Genomic DNA, 23,305 nt, shown 5'->3' with positions numbered 1-23,305 from the left:
TAGTGGTATGCCGGCCTGGGTCGCAGAACCATCAGCGACCCAGGCTGGACACGCCTCTGAACCAATTCCCCGGTCATCACCATCTTTTTTTTTAGTTCTGCGCATGTGCAGAACAATTTCCATTGAATTGTGCATGCGAGCACAGCAAGCATCCAACGCGCGCACGAGCAAACCAGCAGTAACGCCAACCAGAACCCACCCCCTGGATCACATGATCCACCACTTGTGACCTACCCTGCTGCTTTCCCACAAGCAAAGTGAGTGGAGAATACATTACAGGCTGTGAGATTTGCAAGTCACTCTAGTAAGTTGCTCCCACCTGCAGCACACCTCCTGCCCGCATGCAGCCTTCTTTGGCTCTCCAAAGCTCTCCTCTAGCCTCTCTTGACTCACACACAGACCGCATTACGTCTCCAGTCCTCCCCAGCCTCCCTTGACTCATGTGCTGCAGGGCCTCTGAAGCCCTTTCCCTACCTGCCTTCAGCACCTTTTACCTTTGACTCCCACCACTTCTTGCTTAATGACCCACACAGCTCTGGGTTATGGCAGCAATCGGGACTGTCAGAATTCCCATTGTGATGCAGGCATGTGATATCACATTTTATAACCATGTCACTTAGCAACTGCAATCCTGGCCGCCATTGCTGCTATAATCTGAGGATTACCCATTATTCAAAATAATTTGCCATGGCACATTCGAGAGCAGAAACATAGCATCTGCATGTTTGCAAATCTTTAAAGCAGCTGCATGTTTACTTTTTAGTGTTGCCGCATATTCTTCGGAAAAGGTGTGAGTGGTGTTTTGCAGAGAGATATACTATGTTTACAGCCCCACATAGTCCAATCCTTTTTGGAATTGAATCCAATGCAACTCTGTGTTATGGCTGAACTGACTTTTGTCCATATTATAGGATTGAGATAAAGCTCTCTAAGTAAAAATTATCTTCCATTTATTTCTTTGTACAATTTAGAGAGCCTCTGGGTTGCTTACAACTATTTAAAAAGGCAATCAAACCATATTAAAAATATAAAAATATAATTAAGTTAACAATATCCACAACTGGAGTTTTTTTAAAAAATTACCCTCTATGAAACCCTTTTACGGTTTTCATTACACTTCCATGGTGGCACAACCATGTTTTTAACACTTTGCAAAAGGCTAGTAGGATTGTGTCTAATTTGACATCCTGGGGTGGGGTGGGGGGAATGATTTGGGTTTGGCTAGTGTAGAGAAAAGATGGACTGGGGGACATGATAGCAGAATTCCAGTATTTGAGAGGCTGCCACAAAGAAGAGGGGGTCAACTTATTTTCCAAAGCACCAGAGGGGTAGGACAAGAAACAATGCATGAGAACTAATCAAGGAGAGAAGCAACCTGGAATTAAGAAGAAACTTCCTGACAGTGAGAACAATGGACCAGTGGAACAGCTTTGCCTTCAGAAGCTGTGGGTACCTCAGAACTGGAAGTTTTGAAAAAGAGACTGGACACTCACTTGTCTGAAATGATATAGGGACTCCTGCTTGAGCAGGGGGCTGGATTAAAAGACCTCAAAGGTCCCTTCCAGCTCTATTCTGATTGATATTCCACAGTGTGGGCATCATGACAGAAAAGACTGCCCTCCTGGATTCTACAGATGACATTCTGTAGTGGGTGAAGCATGCCTCTTCTCTTGGATCAAATGCAGATTCTAATCCATTGCAAAGACAAGCATTAATTTTCTTCATTGGTTTTCTTATTTTCTGCATTTGCTCACAAGGCTAGGAAGCTAAGTGTTGTGATGAATAATTATACATTTCACATATAATTTTCAGTATGAGAAATTGACAAATTATATCCGTTCATGTTGCCAATAATTACAAATGAGATATGGTAGAGTGCGCAGTAAAAGAAAAATGTGTTGGCGGAAACAAAACTTTTGCAGAACTATTATGTTGTTGTTTTTATTTTCTCGTCAATTTAATGGTAACTCCAGAGGATAAGTTGGCCCAACTTTGTTTATCCTTTGATTTGCAAAAGAAACATTAGGGTTTTCATACTATGATGTGGCATCTAACTCACAGTGGGAAACTGTTATTTTCTTTTGCTTGCTAAATTAGTTATTGGACAATGGATTTCAGTTTGTGACTATTTAGGGACCTAATCACAGAAGGAAATGTGGGAAATTGATTAAAGTGAAGATGGACAAAAAGCATTAAGTTTCTGTCCAAGGACGAAGTGGCTGGAAAATGCATTGTTTCCTCATTATATTTGTAGTTGTACAGTTGCTAAGTCAAGTCTGACTCTTCGCAATCACGTGGACCATAACACGCCAAGCACGCCTATCTTCCACGGTCTCTTGGAGTTTACCCAAATTCATGCCCTCTACATTAGTGATGCTGTCTAATCATCTCATCCTCTGCCATTCCCTTCTCCTTTTACCTTCAGTCTTTCCCAACATCAGGGTCTTTTCCAGTGACTCTTTTTCATTTCCATTCGGTGGCCAAAGTATTTGAGCTTCAGCTTCAAAAGGACATTTAGGATCCCCATGATATAGTTTTCACCAATTAATCAAGGGTCGAATAGATTTCCATAGAACAGTATATGGAAGCTCTGTGGTTAGATTTTTCTTTCTTTCTTTCTTAGGCTTAAAATAAACAAGGTCTTCCTGACTGAGGTCCTACTAGCTGGGGATACAGGGAGATATTAAACTGCTGTATCTGTGCTGTTTTTCCAATCTATCCGTTATTAGCTGTGAGGAGTAAAATGTATGTGTCGAGTCCCGGCCCTGGCCTGGGGCTCACCATTCCTAGGGGGGAGGCTATGAGCACGCAGTGGTGGGCAGACCTTTGATGCTGGTACCCGGCCGCGGCAGCATCCTACCGGACTCACGCTGCCCAGCTGGCCAGTCACGGCGGCATCAACACCTATATTTTACTCCTCACAACTTATAACAAATAGATTGGAAAAACAGCACACAATAGTGGCTGATTTTGAAAAACTAAATCAGGACAGACTTGATTAGTATTTGTGTAAGAGACCAGTAGAAAAATCTCAAGATTGCAGGCTAAACTGGGAAAATATTATTTTAAAAATTCCAGAAGAAGGAAATGGTAAATAATTTCTTTATTGTTGTCAACCATATGGATCTGTTCATTTAATCATTAGGAAGCAAACTCAATTCAAGGAAAATTTGCCTTCATATTACCTATGTACTTGCCTGGATTCCAAGGATTTAATTAACTCATCTGCTTACTTAATAATGATATCAGGTTCTGGTTGAGGTTCTGATAATATAGCCTTGCCTTGTTTTTTATTTTTTTCTGAAATTTTCAGGATGCTAAGAGTGATGACAAGATGGCCATCTCTGATATGTCTGCTTCTGTGCTGGCCCAGATCCAGAGATGTCACCTGGAACTTCTTTAGGGCAATAATATTCTCTATTCTTCAAATGGATTATCAGATGAGCTGTAACCCTCTTGCTTCACACTTACTCTATGTGGCTATGGAGGATTTGGTTTAGAAAACACACGGTTTTTTTTAAGTCCAGATGGATGATTACTGAAGTTGTTTGCTTATATTTTAGATCAAATGGTTAAAGAGCTGCCAGAATCTCAGTCAACATTTAAGGGGGGGAAATTATAGCTTAGTAAGCAGCCATATGGTAGTTACCTCATTTTCAAGATGAAGAATATGACTCTTGCATTTAATACTAGATTTACAAAAACAGAAAGCAAAAAGAAAATTACTCAGAAGAGAACGAGATCTTTTCAGATGAAAAATTACATATTTGAAAGTTTATCTAGAATCAATTTAACTGCTTTGCTTTGCCTATTTGTGGGGGGCTATCAAGAGAATACATGTTCTATACCAATGGTTCTCAACCTTTAAAAGGCAAAGGTTCCCCTCGCACATACATGCTAGTCGTTCCCGACTCTAGGGGGTGGTGCTCATCTCCGTTTCAAAGCCAAAGAACCAGTGCTGTCCAAAGACGTTTCGGTGGTCATGTGGCCGGCATGACTAAACGCCAAAGGCACACGGAACACTGTTTCCTTCCCACCAAAATGGTCAATATTTTTCTACTTGCATTTTTATGTGCTTTTGTACTGCTAGGTTGGCAGAAGCTGGGACAATTAATGGGAGCTCATGCCGTTACTCAGTGCTAGGGATTTGAACCGCTGAACTGCCAACCTTTCTGATCGACAAGCCCAGCGCCTTAGCCACTGACCCACCGCGTCTCAACCTTTAGACCCTCTTTAAGTGTCTTTTGTGGGCATGGACCATGGCCATAAACCACCAAGACATAATTCAATATTTAAATCATAACATTTCTTCAAGCCTTCCTGAGCCCCTTATGATGACATTACAGCACACACACACACACACATGGGGCCCATGGACCACAGGTTGAGAACCATTGTTCTATAGAGTTTGGGAAGCAGCATGATAGTCATAAAAATTCATCTCCTATTTATTTACATTAGGTGGTTAGTTGGCTTTTTCATTATTTAAAGTAGGGGTCCCCAGCCCATGGCCCACTAAGGGCCTTGAACCTTTTGGAACCAGGCCGTGGAAGTGGCAGGCAAGCACATGTGCGCTGATCCCCATTTGCACAAACAGTAGGCAAGCACAGGTGCACACACTCCATTTGTTTGAGTGGTGGCCGTGTATGTCTGCCGTTCGCGCAAATGGAGCTGCGTGCACTTCACCACCACTCACATGTTAGCATCTCCTCTTTACTCCCCCCCCCCCGGGCAGTCTGCAAAGCTGGAAAGGTTGGGGAACTGATTTAAAGGAATTTTGATCAATTGAATTGGTTAGTTTTAGCATACTAATCAATTGATTGTATGTGCATGCATAAAAATGAATTTATTTATTTAGAAAACAAAGGCATTATACTCGACTTTAAGACGGAACTCCAACGTTTCTCGCAAATCCTTTCTCCAAGAGCCATTCTCAGGGACATGTAACAGGGAAAGGGAAATCTCTCTTTTATAATAGTGCCTGTCATGATTTGAATTTTAAATTTCACCATGTAATATTTCAGACAATTATTGCTTTTCTTTTTGAAAAATGCTCCTGTATTAATTGTAAATCATAAATTTTGAATTATTTTGATCACTCAGACTTCAGTTTTTCATGATTAGACTTTAGGGCAAAGTTAGCTTAGGCCAGTGTTTTTCAGTTGTAGGTCCTTGATGTTAGGCTATCAACTCCTGTCATCTCCAATCACTGGCCTTGCTGAAGTGTGTGTGTGTGTGTGTGTGTGTGTGTGTGTGTGTGTGTGTGTGTGTGTGTGTGTAAAAGTTTTAATCCTATCACATCTGCAGGAACTAGGTGAAATTTGTTGGCCCAGTAGGAAAGTCAAAATATATTGTTCTATTTTTAAGAGTTGGTACCCAAACAAAGAAGGGTTATAGTGAAGAATTGATTTACAGAGTAACTAAAAGCTATAAGTCAACTAATTTTATCTGAGAAATACACTGTCATTCTTTCTCTTTTATTCTCCTAAGATCAACATGTGTCAGATAGCACCACTTTGCAAAGCACGTCCATATTACATCAAGATACTTATTTGGAAAAGTCTGTATATGTCATCAAGAGCTGAACTTGACTTGAAGTTGATTTTATTTATCCATTAATATGATTCTACTCCTTCAAAACAATAGGGTCTCCCAATTAGTCCATTGGGGGACCATGCAGAAATCTTTTGTATGATTTGTGCCTCTAGCCTTAAAAGAACAGCCTGTTTTTAATTTTTCAGCAGATATGAGAGCTTTGTTACAGCAATGTGAAGCATATCTTCCATTTTTGGGAGGTGGAGAAGCAAGTGATATTTTTTGCAGATATTACAGTGCACCACTGTTATTATTTTGTCATGCTGTTGCTTGTAGTCAGTATGTGTAATCCCCTTGCAGCAGCTAACCTTGTGGTCCACGGTTTTTTCAGCTTCTTTGTAGAGGCAGCATTTGCTGTCTTTTGCTACTTTCTCAGTTCTGGCTTAGTATGCATTTGTTCTTAAGGCACAATAGCAATAGCACTTACTGCTTCCTAGTGCTTTACATCCCTCTCTAAGCAGTTTACAGAGTCAGAAATATTGCCCTCAACAATCTGGGTCTTCATTTTACCCACCTCAGAAGGATGGAAGGCTGAGTCAACCTTGAGCCTGATGAGATTCGATCTGCCAAAGTGCTGGCAGCCAGTGATCAGCAGAAGTAGCCTGCAGTACTGCACTCTAACCATTGCGCCACTGCAGCACAATCTTGTCTATCCAGAGTTAGCCCTCTCTGTCTCATTCTTCAACTCTCCTCTTAGCCATTCCCAGATGTTGTTATTTTATTTGCCTGCTAGCGTATTTATTTTTTAACGTACTGGCCGGGTAATGCTTTGCCTTGCCATGACTTTTTTCCATTCTTCATTTGGTTTTTCTTGTAGATCAGTTTTGTTTCTTTGAGATTCAGTAAACCATTGTGGTGTACTAGTATCGTGCCCAAATTTGACATACGTGTAGCCATTTTATTTAGCTCTGTATTATACTCATTTATTCCTCCTCCTTTCTCTCTACCATGTAAGGGGATTTTCAGGCTCGCCGCAGCCGCATTCTTAAGGTGGGGGGAAGGAACAAATAGATAGTGAAGATTGTTTTGGCTAGGTGTCCTCCTTTCCCGTGGGAACAGAGGCTGCTCCTGCTGAGAATGGACGGTGGAGTTTGAAGACACCAGGCAATGTGGATTGAGTGTTTATTTGACTTTTGAGGGATGTTTTTTTTTTTATTTTTTTTTATTATGTTTTCATTCTATACAATCACATATTCACTGTGCTTAATCAGGGCATATAGAAAATGCCCTCTACAATACAAACCCAGTATACCACCTTGACCCGCCATACACCCTCTTTCAACCCCCTCCAACTTTCATTCTTCCTTCTCACACACCCCTCTGCGCCTACTTCCCCTCCCCTTCTTTTAACCTTGACCCTATCACACCCTCTCCATTCCCTCCCTCCCTTCTCCTCCTCCTCTCTCTCACCCTCTCCACCCTCCTTCTTCTTTCACTCGACTCTTTCCTTCGGTATCTATTACCTTCCAGTATATTCGGTTTGTTCTATTTTCGCACTAACATTGAAAAGCCACAGTATACAAATACAATCATGGAATTTAACACATATTGTATTTCCCCCCTCCCCCCTCCCTCTAAATCCCCACCTCCCTTCCCTCCCCCCGACTTCCCAAAGACCATACGTGGTATAACTTTTGAACAATCACAGTCTAAAATATCTCTACATTGAACTCAGCTTCTTACTGTTATCCAAATTTTAAACAATTTAAATTATTACTGATACTAAGCATAAGCTATCTGGAGTTTCTTAGTCCCATATTTACTTTTTATGTAATCAATCCATTTTTTCCAGTCTCGTTTATATCTCTCGTTTGAATGTTCTTTGAGATATGCAGAGATTTTGGCCATTTCGGCTAAGTTCATAACTTTCAAAGTCCATTCTTGAATTGTAGGTAAATCTTTCTTCTTCCAATACTGCGCCACCAAGAGTCTTGCTGCCGTTATTAAATACAGAACCAAATTAGTCTCTGCTGCTGTAAAATCAATACATATACCCAGTAAAAACAACTGGGGGGTAAATTTTATCCTTCTTTTAAAGATGTTTTGCAGGATCCACCATATTTTTATCCAAAATGCCTTGACATTACGACATGTCCACCATATATGAAAATATGTAGCATCACAAGAACCACATCTCCAACATTTAGGTTGAACATTTGGATACATAGAGGCAAGCTTTTTAGGATCTAGGTGCCATCTATAAAACATCTTATAAAAATTTTCTCTCAAGTTTTGTGCTTGTGTAAATTTCACATTTCTTACCCAGATTCTTTCCCATGTTTCAAGCATTATTGGTTCCTCGATATTCTGAGCCCATTTTATCATACAATCCTTAATCAGTTCCGTTTCAGAATCCATCTGTACTAATACATTATATATCCTCTTTATATGCATTGAGCTTTGATCTCTTATTTGTTTAAACAAGTTATCCTCAACTTTTACAAAGCCAATTTTTTGATCTATTTTCCACCTAGCCTGTAATTGACCATACTGAAACCACGTTTGAACTACCTTCTCTTCTTTAAGTACCTCTAAAGATTTTAGTTCCATCACCCCTCTTTCTGAGATAAGAAGTTGTCTATAGGTGGTTCTATCGTGTTTTTGTTCTACATTCATATTTTCAATTGCATGTCTAGGAATTGCCCACATGGGCACTTTATCATTTAATTTATGTTGATATTTTTTCCAAACCCTCAATAAAGCATTTCTTAAGATGTGATTTTTAAATTTCTTATCCGTTTTTTTGTTAAATAACAAGTAAGCATGCCAACCATATAACAAGTCATATCCCTCGATATTCAAAATTCTGTCATTAGTTAGATGAATCCAATCACTAATTGCAGATAATGCCACTGCGTCATAGTATAATTTTAAGTTAGGTAATTTCAATCCTCCTCTTTCACGTGCATCTTGCATTATTTTCATCTTTACCCTCGGCTTCTTTCCTGCCCACACAAATTTATTGATACCCTTCTGCCATTCTAAAAGATTCGCATCTCTTTTAAGTATTGGTAACATTTGAAAAAGAAATAAAAATTTTGGTAAAATGTTCATTTTTACTGCCGCTATTCTACCCAGCAAGGACAAATGCAGTTTTTCCCACCTTTTCAACTCCAACTGTGTACTATGCCAAAGTGATTCATAATTATACTTGTATAATTTCCCATTTGAGATTAAAATATTAACTCCAAGATATTTAACTTTTTAAACTACCTCACATCTTAGCATCGCCCCCAGTTCTTCCTTCTGTTTGATAGTCATATTTATAGCTATTATTTTGGTTTTTCCTAGATTTATTTTAAATCCCGAGACTTGACCATATTGATTGATCGTATTCAATAATACCCTACTAGTTTCCTGTGGTTGTTCCAATATTATAACCAGATCATCCGCAAATGCACGGACTCTATATTCTTGCTGTCTAATTTTAATCCCTTTTAGACCGCCTAGGCCCCGTATCTTATTCAACAGTATTTCCAAAGTTATAATAAACAATAATGGGGACAGAGGACAGCCTTGTCTTGTACCTTTTTCAATTTGAAAGGAGTCTGTCAGACTTCCTTTGACAATGATCTGGGCTGTTTGCTGCTGATATATTGCACCAATTGACCGTAAAAAGCCATCTCCTATCTGCATTTTTTGCAATGTCTTCAGCAGGAATTGCCAATTAACTCGATCAAAGGCTTTCTCCGCATCCAGAAATATGAATGCGGCCGGAATTTGATTGTTCTTTCCCAGGTATTCTAAAGCGTCTTCATCTGGGTCTTCATTTTACCCACCTCAGAAGGATGGAAGGCTGAGTCAACCTTGAGCCTGATGAGATTCGATCTGCCAAAGTGCTGGCAGCCAGTGATCAGCAGAAGTAGCCTGCAGTACTGCACTCTAACCATTGCGCCACTGCAGCACAATCTTGTCTATCCAGAGTTAGCCCTCTCTGTCTCATTCTTCAACTCTCCTCTTAGCCATTCCCAGATGTTGTTATTTTATTTGCCTGCTAGCGTATTTATTTTTTAACGTACTGGCCGGGTAATGCTTTGCCTTGCCATGACTTTTTTCCATTCTTCATTTGGTTTTTCTTGTAGATCAGTTTTGTTTCTTTGAGATTCAGTAAACCATTGTGGTGTACTAGTATCGTGCCCAAATTTGACATACGTGTAGCCATTTTATTTAGCTCTCTATTATACTCATTTATTCCTCCTCCTTTCTCTCTACCATGTAAGGGGATTTTCAGGCTCGCCGCAGCCGCATTCTTAAGGTGGGGGGAAGGAACAAATAGATAGTGAAGATTGTTTTGGCTAGGTGTCCTCCTTTCCCGTGGGAACAGAGGCTGCTCCTGCTGAGAATGGACGGTGGAGTTTGAAGACACCAGGCAATGTGGATTGAGTGTTTATTTGACTTTTGAGGGATGTTTCTAACTTACCATATTATTTGTGTCAGATCCGAAATTACAACAGACTTTGCCAATTTGATGTCTACCTAAATAAAAGAAATTGGTTTTCAAAGATGGACTTTGCACATTTCTTTGTTAAATGGGTTTCATCACTTGGAAACCTGACATTCAGTAGATATTCTTCACTGTATCTTCATATATTCTCCCAATTAGTAGAAATGCTTCTGATTCACCTGAAATTGTGCCTATAATGTGGAATTCGAGCTTCGTATCTGCTGATTTTCTTGCTTATAGCTGTTTTATTATTTCCATCACACACATACATACATATCACTGTTATGTAAACAGTGCTTCTCCCCCCACTCCTCTTGTAGAAGTGGTTGATTTTTATAAAATAGCCTCATAATTTGAGTTTGCAGAGACTATCCTCAAAGCTACTACAAGGCATCAACACAACAACAAAAAAAAGACAGATAAAGGCTTGATAGGAAGCAGATGATCAGTTCACTGATCTGTATGCTAACACAAAAAGGTCTAAAAGGCCTGTCTCCTTTTTCTGAAACAAGTCAGGCATATGTGGGGAAATCATTGTGATGTAACACTGCATGCCTATCCTGAAGAGTTAACTGTAGAATCAGCTTTGTAAAGAATTTAGCAGCCACTTACAAATACTAAAAGTATAGTTTCTCCTTTTCTTATGATGGAAAGTTGAGTATATTTTTACACTGGTCAGTAACAGTGTTGAGAAAAATGGCTTGCCTTATGTGGAAATGCAGTTAAGGTATTGCTTTGATAATGATGACATGCATTTTGTGTAATAAAAACTGTATTTGACTGCGCTGACATTTGAAAGAGCAAATAAATTCATTAGGCTTTCTTCTCACTGGAAAATCATTATTGTAGTAAAAAAAATCTACTTGGCCTGGTTTGATTCCAAACCCCCCCCCCTTCAAACATCAATAAAAAAGCTGTGACTTCCTGCCGATCATTTTATCTTATGTTCTACAGGTTAATGATTGGTGCTCTAGTAACAGCTTCTACTTCTGAGGACAATTATCTACTCCATTCCCTAGCTGATGGGTAAACATATAAACTGACCATACTAATGATTCCAGGTTTCAATTCTGCTTTCTTCAGTTAAGGCTGGGACACAATGTTTTCTGTGATTCTTTTATATATAAAAAGAGGCATTCATATTGGTGAAAAAGATAGGCTAGGGATGGATAGCTGTAGCAGGGATTAGATTGGCCTCATTCTTTAAAGATATATCACACAATAAAACTATTCGGATTTTTTTTAAAAAAAGAAACAATATAATTTTTTCATGATTTATCCATTGCTTTTTAAAAGTCTTTATGAAATACTAAAAGGGAAACGGTGGCTCAGTGGCTAAGAGGTTGAGCTTGTCATATCAGAAAGGTCGGCAGTTCAGCGGTTCGAATCCCTAGCGCCGCAAAACGGAGTGAGCTCCCGTTACTTGTTCCAGTTTCTGCCAACCTAGCAGTTCGAAAGCATGTAAAAATATAAGTAGAAAAATAGGAACCACCCTTGCTGGAAAAGCAACAGCGTTCCGTGTACCTTTGGCATTTAGTCATGCCGGCTACATGATCAGACAGCGCTGGCTCTTCAGCTTTGAAGAGTCGGGAACGACTAGCACATTTGTGCGAGGGAAACCTTTATATTTAGCTATGAAATACTAACTTACAGACAATGAAAGGCTTAGCAGAATGAAATAATTTTGGTATAGGAAAGAGTGTTTTTGATGTAGCTTGAAATAGTATTCCAGACACTGTCATAAATTAACCCAGGATGTACTATATAAAATTATTATAATTTGATTATTATTTTATTTAATATTTAATGCTTTTAGCTTGTCCTAGAAGAGGCTTGGGGTTACCTGCTTGGATTCTTCCATGTTGCCTTAATAACAATCACAGTTGGTTTTATCGATGACCTTTATAACTAAGGACCAGTTTAAATGTTGGTTAACCTTTATTCATCTTTCTATCTATAATGCCACATTGGCAGCCAAACTGAACAGCTCCTGATTTATATTTAATAGATATAGAAATCTTTAGAGAGGGTTTTCATTGTGTTGATTCAATGATCATTTTTATAGTTTCACCTGCTCCTTCCTCATCCTAGCAATAAAACGGAGAAAATCTTAAAACACATTTTAAAGCCCATGCAACTTTTATAAGGACAAAAAGAGTATTTCTCAACAAATAATTAATTTAACATTTGACTGTAAAAACAAAATGTGCAAGAAGGATCGCATGCAATATTTCCATTATGCTCAACCATGTGTTATGATGTGCCATGAGTTATTTGTTAAGGAATATTTGACGGGTTAAGGTACAATTGTGTAAGAGTGGGAGTAATACATTCCCCCTCCCGCCAAATGTAATGACTAGGAGCCATGAGTTTTTGGACTCCTGAAATACTGTATTATTTTTTATTTCTTTAGCTGAACTTGCTACTCTGTGTTAGAACACAGTAGAATTGCCTATTCCACTGTTGGGGTTTCTAGGCTATATTTGGTTCTGTTTTAGCACTGATTTTTTTTCCCCTCAGTCAAGGTAACCTTGAAACATTCCCGGGAGTTCACAAAAAGAGAATGAAAAACATGTGAACAGGTGAAGATGTACATGTGCTTCCCAAGATATTGCTAAGTAATAGCAATTCAATTACTGACAAAAAGCTAGTGAGAAATAGAAATGCAAAGTCTCTACTTAAATCCATGTGTCATAAGTGGGTTACAAGCAGGGGTGAAATCAACTTACCTTTGTTAGCGGTTCGCAAATGTGAGTGCTCGTATGACTTTCTGCGCATATGCAGAGCGTCAAAAATGGGATGTGATGACCTCCAGGTGGGTGGGTGGAGCCTCCAGCCGCTACCGCTACTGGTTCGCCCGAACTGGATAGAACCGGCTGAATTGCACCACATGTAAAAACCACATGTAGAAGTTACAAGCCCTGACAGATGTACTTTTGTGGCCAATGTGATGTGTCATAACCTTTCTTCCAAGTAGTAGACTTCTTTTACTTTCATAACTACAATTACCATCCCTTTGAGTGATTAAGCCTAGAAAGATAAATTCTTCTTTATCACTGTTTTATATTTAATCTGTAAAATGTGTGAGTTAACACTCACAGCAGATAATTTACACCTTACCTTGCCTTGGAAAAAAATGTTCACATATGATTTGCCTTTAGATTGGAGACCACCAAGAAATCCCAGGAATGTAGACTAGACTAGAAACTAAGAACCATCCTTGGAAAAAGCAGCAGCACTTCTAAATTGTTGAAAGAGGTACATATATGTCCAAGAAATCAAGATGAATGTCTATATTAAGCTACCAAGTGCTAAGCTCAACTCCAGGGAATTGTTTTCTTTAGAAACTGGGAATCTTTAGCAAGTTGCACTGGTTGAAACTGTTCCGAAAGGCAACAGAAAGTCTTGAAGAAAAGGGAAGTACTACTTAGCAGCATTGTTTAAAGTGATGAATTTACCAAACACTCTACTGGGTAAAATAGCATACATTTGCTTGTGATTGAATGCCAGCCTGGCAAATCAAGTTGAGATGACAGAGCCTTCATCTTGAGGAATTATCTGAGTTTGATTTGAGCCTGTGGGTATTGAGGAAGTCAATAGGGACCTCAGTGCTGTTAGCTTTGCTACCTATAGATTAGATGTCCTACTGATTGGTGACAGTGGCCAGGAGACTGGATGCAGACAAATTCAGGTAAATGGATTTGTGAGTGAGAGTGATGCTGTCAAGCCCAAAAGTGGTAAAACCAAGGAACAACAATCACTTGGAAAGAACTTTAATGCTAGGAGCGTCATGTAACAGAATTTTGGAAGCCTGTCAAAGCAGTTGTCCAGCTCCCATTTATATTTGGTGTAACTAAGGCAGAATTGTTCTCTTTATCTGATTCTAAACACCCCTTCCCCCAACTAGAATCTACTCTCTAAATGATCAAAATCCCTCCAGTATGGTAACATTTTGCCCTGCCCTGCATGTTTTTATTTATTTAAAATATTTATGTAGCCACCCATCTTTCAGACAACTCTGGGCAGCTCTCAATAAGATCAAATTATTCCCAAGATATAGACATCTTTCCTTCAGCCTTGTTTCCCAGCACCAAAAGCACAAAAGTGTCATGTCCTCTACTCCTCTGCAAAGGTATCTCCACAAAGACAAGTTTGAAATAAAGACACCATCAAAGTTGGAGTGTGGCCAACACTCCCCAGACTTACTTAAGTCTAAGCAGTAAGTTGTGGGGCAGGGGGGCAAGAAACCTTCTTCTTGTTGCTGAAAGTCTCGTGTGGGAGGTAGCAGTTCAGGGGCACAAAGCTTCCACAAAAATTTCAAATGTAACTGGCAAAGCACTTTGGGTAGGTGTACATCTGCTACTGCTTCCCACAATCTCTGTCTAACCTCCTGCATCTAGAACCTAGGACCCAAATGGCAAACCTGTGGCCCGCAGAACCCACTCTGTGGGCACGTGAGCCGTCACCTCAGCTTAGCTTTGCTGCACATGTGTGCGCGCCTCCCGCCAGCCAGCTGGTTTTCAGGTCTTTGCTGCACAGGGCAGGTCGCTTGTACATGAATGGGAGGGGGGCATGCAGAGGGGGCGCATACATTGCATTATGGGTGTGCGCGCACGCTGTCTGCACATAGTGACGAAAAGTTTAGCCATCACTGACCTAGGATATACTCCACTTTATATTGCTCTTCCCAATCCACCAAAATTGGGGATAAGGTGGGAGTTGATCAATACAAGGGGCAAGAGGCCCGCACCCATACGTGGCTAGATTTTTTGAAATTTGAAATTTAATAAAATTTGTATGCTGCCCAATCCCGTAGGACTCTGTGCGGCTTACAGAAACAAGATAAAAAAACATATAAAAATTTAAGAATAAAAATACAGTTATTAAAATTACACACCATCCATGCTGTTTAGGTGGGGCTGGACATTAATCAACAGCCCCAGGCCTGCCGAAACAGCCAGGTTTTGGTGGCTTTTCGGAAGGCCGGGAGAGTGGTAAGGGTCGGGATCTCTATGGGTAGATCGTTCCACAGGGCTGGCGCAGCTACAGAGAAGACCCTCCCCCGAGGGGCCGCCAGCCGGCATTGTCCAGCCGACGGCACTCGGAGGAGGCCTAACCTGTGTGATCTTGTTGGTCGTTGGGAGGTATGTGGCAGGAGGCGGTCTCTCAGGTAGCCAGGTCCTAAACCATGCAGGGCTTTAAAAGTAATGACTAGCACCTTGAAGCGCATTCGGAGACCAATAGGGAGCCAGTGCAGCTTGCGGAGGATGGGTGTAACATGGGTGTATCTAGGTACACCCAGTATCGCTCGCGCGGCTGCATTCTGGACCAACTGTAGTCTTCGAACACTCTTCATGCCCCATGTAGAGCGCATTACAGTAAACCAGTCTTGAGGTGACGAGGGCATGAATGACCATTCGAAGTGCCTCCCGGTCCAGGTAGGGCTGCAGCTGGTGCACCAGGCAAACCTGGGCAAAAGCCCCCATGGTCACAGCTGACAGATGGTGTTCTAATGTCAACTGCAGATCCAGCAGGACACTCAGGTTGCGGACCCTCTCTGAGTGGTGTATAATTTCACCCCTCAGGCTAAGAGATGGAATATCTGGACTATCCTTGGGAGGCAGCATCAATAGCCACTCGGTCTTGTCTGGATTGAGTGCAAGCTTGTTCGCTCCCATCCAGACCCTGACAGCCTCCAGGCACTGCAACATCACTTCCACTGCTTCGCTGAGTTGGCACGGGGCGGACAGATACAATTGAGTATCGTCCGCATATTGATGATATTTGATCCCGTGCCGTCGTATGATCTTGCCCAGCGGCTTCATGTAGATATTAAATAGGAGGGGGGCAGGACCGAACCCTGCGGCACCCCATATTTGAGGGGCCTAGAGGTCGATCTCTGTCCTCCAACCAACACCGACTGCGACCTGTCCGGGAGGTAGGAGGAGAACCACCGTAGGGCAGTGCCTCCCACTCCCACCTCCCGTAACCGTCGGAGAAGGATACCATGGTCAATGGTATCGAAGGCTGCTGAGAGGTCAAGAAGCACTAGGATAGAGGAATGTCCTCTATCCCTGGCCCGCCAGAGATCATCAGTCAGCGCGACCAAAGCAGTTTCGGTGCAGTAACCAGGCCTGAAACCTCACTGAACGGGATCCAGATAATGGTGTAACATCAGTTGTACTTTCATAGAAGCAAGAAATTGTGCATCAAAGCCCATCTGGATGGATGGAAGTAGATTGAAAGCTTCGTGGAAAACCACACCAAATTCCCTGCGCACGAAGTGTTTTCTGTGAGGATAGCGGGGACTAAGATTTATTTGAATCGCGGTTTGGGGTGAATGGAGTGTGGAACAGAAAGGAAGGTGGATTGGGATATTGATGAAGGAATCTTGGGATTGAACGAACTGGTATGAATTTTGGGCATATGTTTTATGAATCTACAAGTCTGAAGTATAATATAAAAAGCTTAGGATTTTAAAGTGAAGAGCGAGATCCTAATCTTATGCAATCTGGGCTAGGGAGGAATAGAGACGTGAAACGAAGGATAGGAAGATGAGCAGTGAAAATATGAAGACAAATTGATTTTTGTATAAACTAATATTTGAATATAAGCTTAAGAAAGACTATCTGGAGACTCTATAGGAAGATCGGGGTAAATATCAAAGAACTAAGGGACGAGGACAAAATATAAATGGAATGATTTATACTGTTTAAAATTTGAAGAATGATGGGAGGCTGAGCATAATGCAAAAGAGTTTTTAATTTTACTTTATTTACTTTTTTGTTTTTGTTTTCTTTTTCGGAGTGTTCTTTTTATTTTATTTTCATTATTATTGTTAATAAGATACTTTGAAGGTGAATGGTACTGAACTGTGCCGGGCGTGTGACCTGGGAAGTCGGAGGGGGTTAGGGAGGGGGGTTCATTGGGGGTGGGTGGGTGGGTGGAGATATAGCTTCAATATATAGAAGAATACACTTGTATACTGCTGTTCCTTATCTTTTCTTTTCATTTTTCTCCTTTTTTTTTCTTATTGCTTTTTTCTTTTCCTTTTTTTTTTTCTGGGTGTAAGGAATAGAGAAATGCACTATAGTGAGAAGTAGAGGAAAAGAAGAGGGAGAAGTAAGGAGGGAGGAAGAGGGGAATGTAAGGAGGATGAGAGGGGAAGGAGGGTGAGAAAGGCGAGAAAGGAAGATAGGAGGGGAAAGGGAAGTAGGAGGGGTGATTGCTGGAGGGAGAAAGGAAAGTTGGAGGGGGAGAAGAAGGGATGTGTGAAAGTGATAGGTGGGGTTTTCGGTTGGGGGTGTTTTTTTTTTTTTTTTTGTTTGTTTGTTTGTTTGTTTTTTGTTTTTCTTACGATTATAATACCAATATCCAGTATATAAGTGAATGTACAAAATTGAAAATGAAAATGAATAAAACATTTACAAAAAAAAAAAAAAAGAAAACCACACCAAATTCCCCACAGGAGTTCTAGTAGCTTCTTGAGTATCAACTGCCCATTTATATGCAGCCTCGGCCAAACCTAGCAGCTCGCTTAACTGGAACTGTGTTGCCTGTCTCTTTTGGAGAAAATTAAACGAAATCTTCGTTCATTTCATTCATTCTTAGATCATAAACTCTTATTTCAAGACCCTTGGCAGTGATGAAATGACAGCTCTTAGTTTTCAATTAGAAGCGTATTTTGGAACTGGCTTAGCACTAAAGAAAATCCCAACCTATGTGCTGGATTCTCCTCTTGCTACACAAGGTTTCGCATGATACTGTTGTAGATGTCATGGATATATGCTGTCAGATTTGATCAAGCATTTCATCCAATGGGAAGAGATTGAGTGACAGGGAAAAATATGTTACATAAAGCAATTGAACTTATTATATACAACTGGAATAGTTTTAGGGACACGGTGGCTCAGTGGCTAAGATGCTGAGCTTGGCAATCAGAAAGGTCAGCAGTTCGGTAGTTTGAATCCCTAGAGCCCCATAATGGAGTGAGATCCCGTTATTTGTCCCAGCTTCTGCCAACCTAGCAGTTCGAAAGCACATAAAAATGCAAGTAGAAAAATAGGAACCACCTTTGGTGGGAAGGTAACAGCATTCCGTGTGCCTTCTGTGTTGAGTTATACTGGCCACATGACCATGGAGACGTCTTTGGACAGCGCTGGTTCTCCAGCTTTGAAACAGAGATGAGCACCGCCCTCTAGAGTCGGGAATGACTAGCACATATGTGCAAGGGGAACCTTTACCTTTACCTAGAATGGTTTTGTTCAGTCTGCATTTGCAACCCACTTGTAGACCACTTCATAACTATAAGGCGTTTCTGGTTTCTCTTGAAAACAAGGAGAGATATAAGTCTGCATAACTTTTAGTTCCTGACAAAATTGTGAAATCTAGCTAATGATGTAGCAGGAATGGCTTTATGAGCTTCCAGATACAATAAAGTGGGTGTGGGTGGGGTGAGGAATATGTTGCTACATTGAAGCATGCTATCTAATGCTCTTCAGGTGAAGACTGTGAGAGATGAAAGCAGGCGAGGTGCTTGCCAGGTGACCTCTCTTTAAATTAGTAACATTTCCAAAAACTGACAGGAAACTTTCTTAATAAGATGTTAGTACTTTGTTGTGAGGAATGCATGTTTGTCAAAGGAGGTAAATTCTGCATTTCTGCACACACTTTCCCACCCACATCCTCCAGATACCTGTTCATGGTTTTTCCCAGTCCTCCCATATGGCCTGGGAAGGAGATGTGTAATTGAATATCATCTGCATATTAAAGATAACACTCCCTGAAACAGTGGATGACCGGGAGAGGACTGGTCATCTCTTAATGAAATGCTGTGGATATCACAACCGCCATCTTAGACTTATATACCACTTTACAGGGCTTTACAGCCCTCTCTAAACATTTTACAGAGTCAGCATATTGTCCCCAACAATCTGGATCCTCATTTTACCAACCTTGGAAGGATGGAAGGCTGAGTCAACCTTGAGCTGGTGAAGATCGAATTGCTGACAGCCAGCAGGTCAACAGAATTAGCCTGCAATACTGCATTCTAACTACTGTGCCACCAGGGCTCTTAAATTAAGCTGTGGGTCTCAACCTTCCTAATGCCGCGACCCTTTAATACAGTTCCTCATGTTATGGTGACCCCCAATCATAAAATTATTTTATGTTTTCCATATTTTTTCAAAAATATGTATTTTACGATGGTCTTAAGTGACCCTTGTGAAAGGGTCATTCGACCCCCAAAGGGGTCCCGACCTACAGGTTGAGAACCACTGCGCTAGACACATCTGTTGAAGTAGGAGCAAAGCCACTATTACACAGTTATCTCAGTCAGACTTGCAAGATTCTATTATTAAATCCAATCGCAATATAATAGTTTCAACCCTCCTGTGGAGATGTTTTCTTGTTTTGATCTATCCAGAATAGATTCTTAAATGACTGCAACCAGGAGTGCTGGGATAGCTGTCATTGAGCAAAGAAGCTTAACTGACATTCCAGTCCCAATTATGGTAGTTAAGTGAGAAAATATCTGTAAACAAATAAAACGACCAAACAAATTTGGAGTAATTGTCAGCTGTCCCGGTTAGGCCAGATGGGAAACACAACTAGATGAACTAATTCTAATTATGGTAACAGGTACATTAACAGAACCTTAAAAGTTGGAAAGTACAAACTTTCTATTAACACTTTTTAAAGTTTTTGATCTATTAGGGCAGATTCGTCCTATCTTTCCTTCTCTACCATTAAGCCACTAGCGCAGTGATGGTGAACCTTCTTTGCCAAAGCAAGGGGAGTGCGGGGTGTGTGTGTGCACGGGCATGCCACACATGCACATGCTTCCCTCCTCTGCGTGCATGCACATGTGATGAGCACTCCCCCTTGTTCTTGGTATTCTTTTTTCACCCTCCCCAGGCTCCTAAATCCAAACAGAAATTTGAGACTTTATTGATTTAAGAAACATAATGCTAGAGGGGACTAATGATTCCAGGATGAAAGGGAAAGGAGAAAAAAGTGGGGGTGGGAAGCCTGTCTCTTGCCTTGCGAAATGACAGAAAACACTTTGACATTTAAAATACTTCAGGAATTTTTGAAGAATTGAGACAAAAAACAGTAGCTTTAATCTTAGAAATAATGCATGCTTCTATGAATAGATTATGTCCCAAAGACATTAAAGCAGAAATTATTGATGTGAAAGAGAACATCATGAAGATTTACAAAGTAAAGAAATAAAACAAATTTTGCCTGAATCAGAAATACCAGAACATAAAGAATTTGCAGAAATACTTAAAAATGGACTCTGAAACAGAAAACAACTAAATTCGAAATATGAATGACAAGCCAAGAAATTGACTTGGATAAGGAGTTTTTACTAGACTTACAAAAGAAGTTGATTAAAGCTCTGAAGAAATAATTGAGATGAAAAAATGATACATATTTTTGAAAAGTTCTTTAGTTTCCATTTTAAAGTGTTGGAGAGAGTTGAACTATATTACACTTGTGTTAATGAATGTTCTCAGTTGCTTTTTTTCACTTGCAGAATGTTTATGGTGAACATTTATAATTTTTGCAATCCTAATTTAAAACCTAATATTTATTTATTCTCTTCATAACAATTGAAGTTCTAATAAACTGTCTGTTGACATCCAGAATAAAAATTGAGGGGGAAAATGTGTTTTCTGAAATATTAGGTGGTTCTCGTGCGATGGAACGAACCCTTCCAGAAGCTGGCAACTTGTGATGCTGATGGTGGAATATTTGTTTGGATTCAGTATGAAGGCAGATGGTCTGTGGAGCTTGTGAACGATCGTGGAGCACAGGTTAGTAAACACCACTTGGTTTCGTCTTGGGAATTGTCTTGACTTTGAAAAGAAAATAAAGAAGGGGAAAAACTGCCTGAGGAAAGTAGGAAAACGGAATTGTTAAGAGAAATGTTTTAACTGAAAAGCCTGTAAAATTAGCATATTTTCTATAGCTTACCCTGAGGCAAGTAGCAAAAGGACAGTATGCTATTTCTGGAATACGATTTGAAACAAATGCTTATGGGTGAATTACCACAAGGACAAATGGTGCAAGAGGCTGAGTGTACTGGATATAGCTTTGGACTCCTATGCTGTTTCCACTCTGTCTATATGGATCTACCTACAGGTCATTGATAACTTTTCTGTAAACAATAATTGATCAATCATTAATACCAATGAATCTTTTGTTACTTGAGTTTTAAGTAATTATCATTTCAAGTAACAATAACATTGCATGCAACTGTGATGCTAATCCTAGCATATGTTACCAGTAGTGATTTCTTGGCGAGGAACATACGGTGAGTTCATGCATTTTATTTCTCATTATGGTATTTAGGCTATAGATTCTAGTATAGTAGAATAATAACTAATTGCTAAACTAGGACACCAATTATCAATATTAAAACTAATTTAGTTATTAAATTTATTTCTATGCTGCCACAATTAAGACTGTCAATGGCTTACACAGAATATATAATACACCTTAACACATGCATGCTACAATATTATAATTCAATAATTACCGGTATGTAAATAGTAACAATAAAGCAGGACAACAAAACAATCAGAATAATAATAAAGAAAATAAAAATAAATTCCTGCCTGAACTGGACTAGAACAGGGATGTCAAACTCAAGGCCCACGGGCCAGATACAGCCTGCGGAGTGCTTAAATCTGGCCCACAGGGCCAGCCTGGAAATAGCAAAGAACCTGCCCATAGTGCCTCTGGCAGCCAAAACTCACCTCGGTTTTGGCCTGGATGGCCTCCTGCAGCACTCTGCTGGCCAGAATGGGGGTTGAATTATAAAATGATACAATATGATGGCATTATCAAAATTATGGGCATTGAAGATGCTTACTTGTGGGGCTTTTTATAAGAGAAATTTGATGATCTTGTGAACTAGAGATCTCAGAAAATATGGGTGCTAATTGATTGAATCTGTATTATTTTTCTATGTTGCGTGATTTCAAAAAAAAGACTGGTATACATAGTCAAAATAATGCCTAACCTTATATGTTAAGGTGAGCGATTTTACATGGAGCCATGATGGAACACAAGCACTTATATCATACAGAGATGGATTTGTACTGGTTGGATCAGTCAGTGGACAAAGACATTGGTCTTCAGAGATTAACCTGGAGAGCCAGATCACCTGTGGCATATGGACACCTGATGATCAACAGGTAATTTCCCCCCAAAATCAAGAATTGCAATTTGTTTTTTGTTGTTAACTATTGGTTTTTACTATACATCAAACAGTTAGATGTTAGATCTATTTGGGTTCCTCAGGTATATAATGCAATAAAAAAGTATTTCATGATAATACCAATGGTGTGCTTATAAACCTTCCTGTATGCATCATCTTGATCTGTTTAGAATGTTTGAAGTTGCTTGAGAGTTGTGGACATATTTAGTCAAGCCATGGCATTACTGTCTTCTTCAGTATGCCTAACTGTGTGCTTTGTCCCCTTTGAGCTCAGCAGATTGTGTCATAGTTGTAGGTGAACTGGCAAATACATTGGTGGACTCCAGTGCTATTTTAAAAGCTTTGCAAATAAATCAATCCAAAGTGTATTATCCACAGTAGATAATTTAAAAAAGTATAAATACAATGCTAGCCATGGGGATCCATAGAAACAAAGGCAGGAGGAACAAATATAAGGATGTAATGACATCATCATGGAAATGCTATGACCAACATACTTGAATCAGACATCACAACACAAGTATGTCCTCAACTTACAATAAATAGTGAGTTTATGATTGGTTTTCACACGACCATTGCAGCATCACATGATCAAAATCCAAACGCTTGGCAACTGGTTCATATGTATGATGGTTGCAGGGTCCCGTGGTCATGTGATCCCCTTTTGTGATCTGACCAGCAAAGTCAATGGGGAAACCAGATTGACTTAACAACCATGTAACTCACTTAAGCACTGCAATGATTCACCTAACAGTTGTGGCAAGAATGGTAACGTGGGGCAAAAGTCACTTGTTTCAGTTATCAACAAAAGGTTTGGACTCAGTTGTAGTCATAAGTCAAGGACTACCTATAATAGCGACAGTAATTGCAACAATTTCATTATGACTGCAAATGACATCAAATTTTATATTTATATCACTCTTAACAGGTATCTAGGTATCTTGGCTTTTCATTTTGATGCTGAGACAGAGGGTAGGTGGGGGGAATATTCCCATTGCTTTGGCTGAACCAATTTCTATCTTGTTAGATACAAGATC

General features: G+C 40.0%; 1 protein-coding gene across 1 annotated transcript in view; it reads left to right on the top strand.

Annotated features, from left to right (window-relative positions):
• Positions 1–23,305, top strand: part of TULP4 (TUB like protein 4) — a 64,471-nt gene that overhangs the window by 13,464 nt on the left and 27,702 nt on the right. The window contains exons 2-3 of the mRNA XM_014057588.2: positions 20,731–20,859; positions 22,084–22,245. Of these exons, the coding sequence (XP_013913063.2) occupies positions 20,731–20,859; positions 22,084–22,245 (291 nt within the window). The remainder of the gene's footprint in view (positions 1–20,730; positions 20,860–22,083; positions 22,246–23,305) is intronic.

The sequence above is a fragment of the Thamnophis sirtalis genome, unplaced genomic scaffold (assembly GCF_051295495.1).
Source record: "Thamnophis sirtalis isolate CommonGarterSnake01/CBP01778 unplaced genomic scaffold, rThaSir2_p1.2 scaffold_6, whole genome shotgun sequence".
In the NCBI taxonomy this organism is placed as follows: domain Eukaryota; kingdom Metazoa; phylum Chordata; class Lepidosauria; order Squamata; family Natricidae; genus Thamnophis; species Thamnophis sirtalis.
The sequence above is the reverse complement of the archived record's forward strand: the minus strand, read 5'-3'. Positions and strand labels throughout refer to the sequence as shown.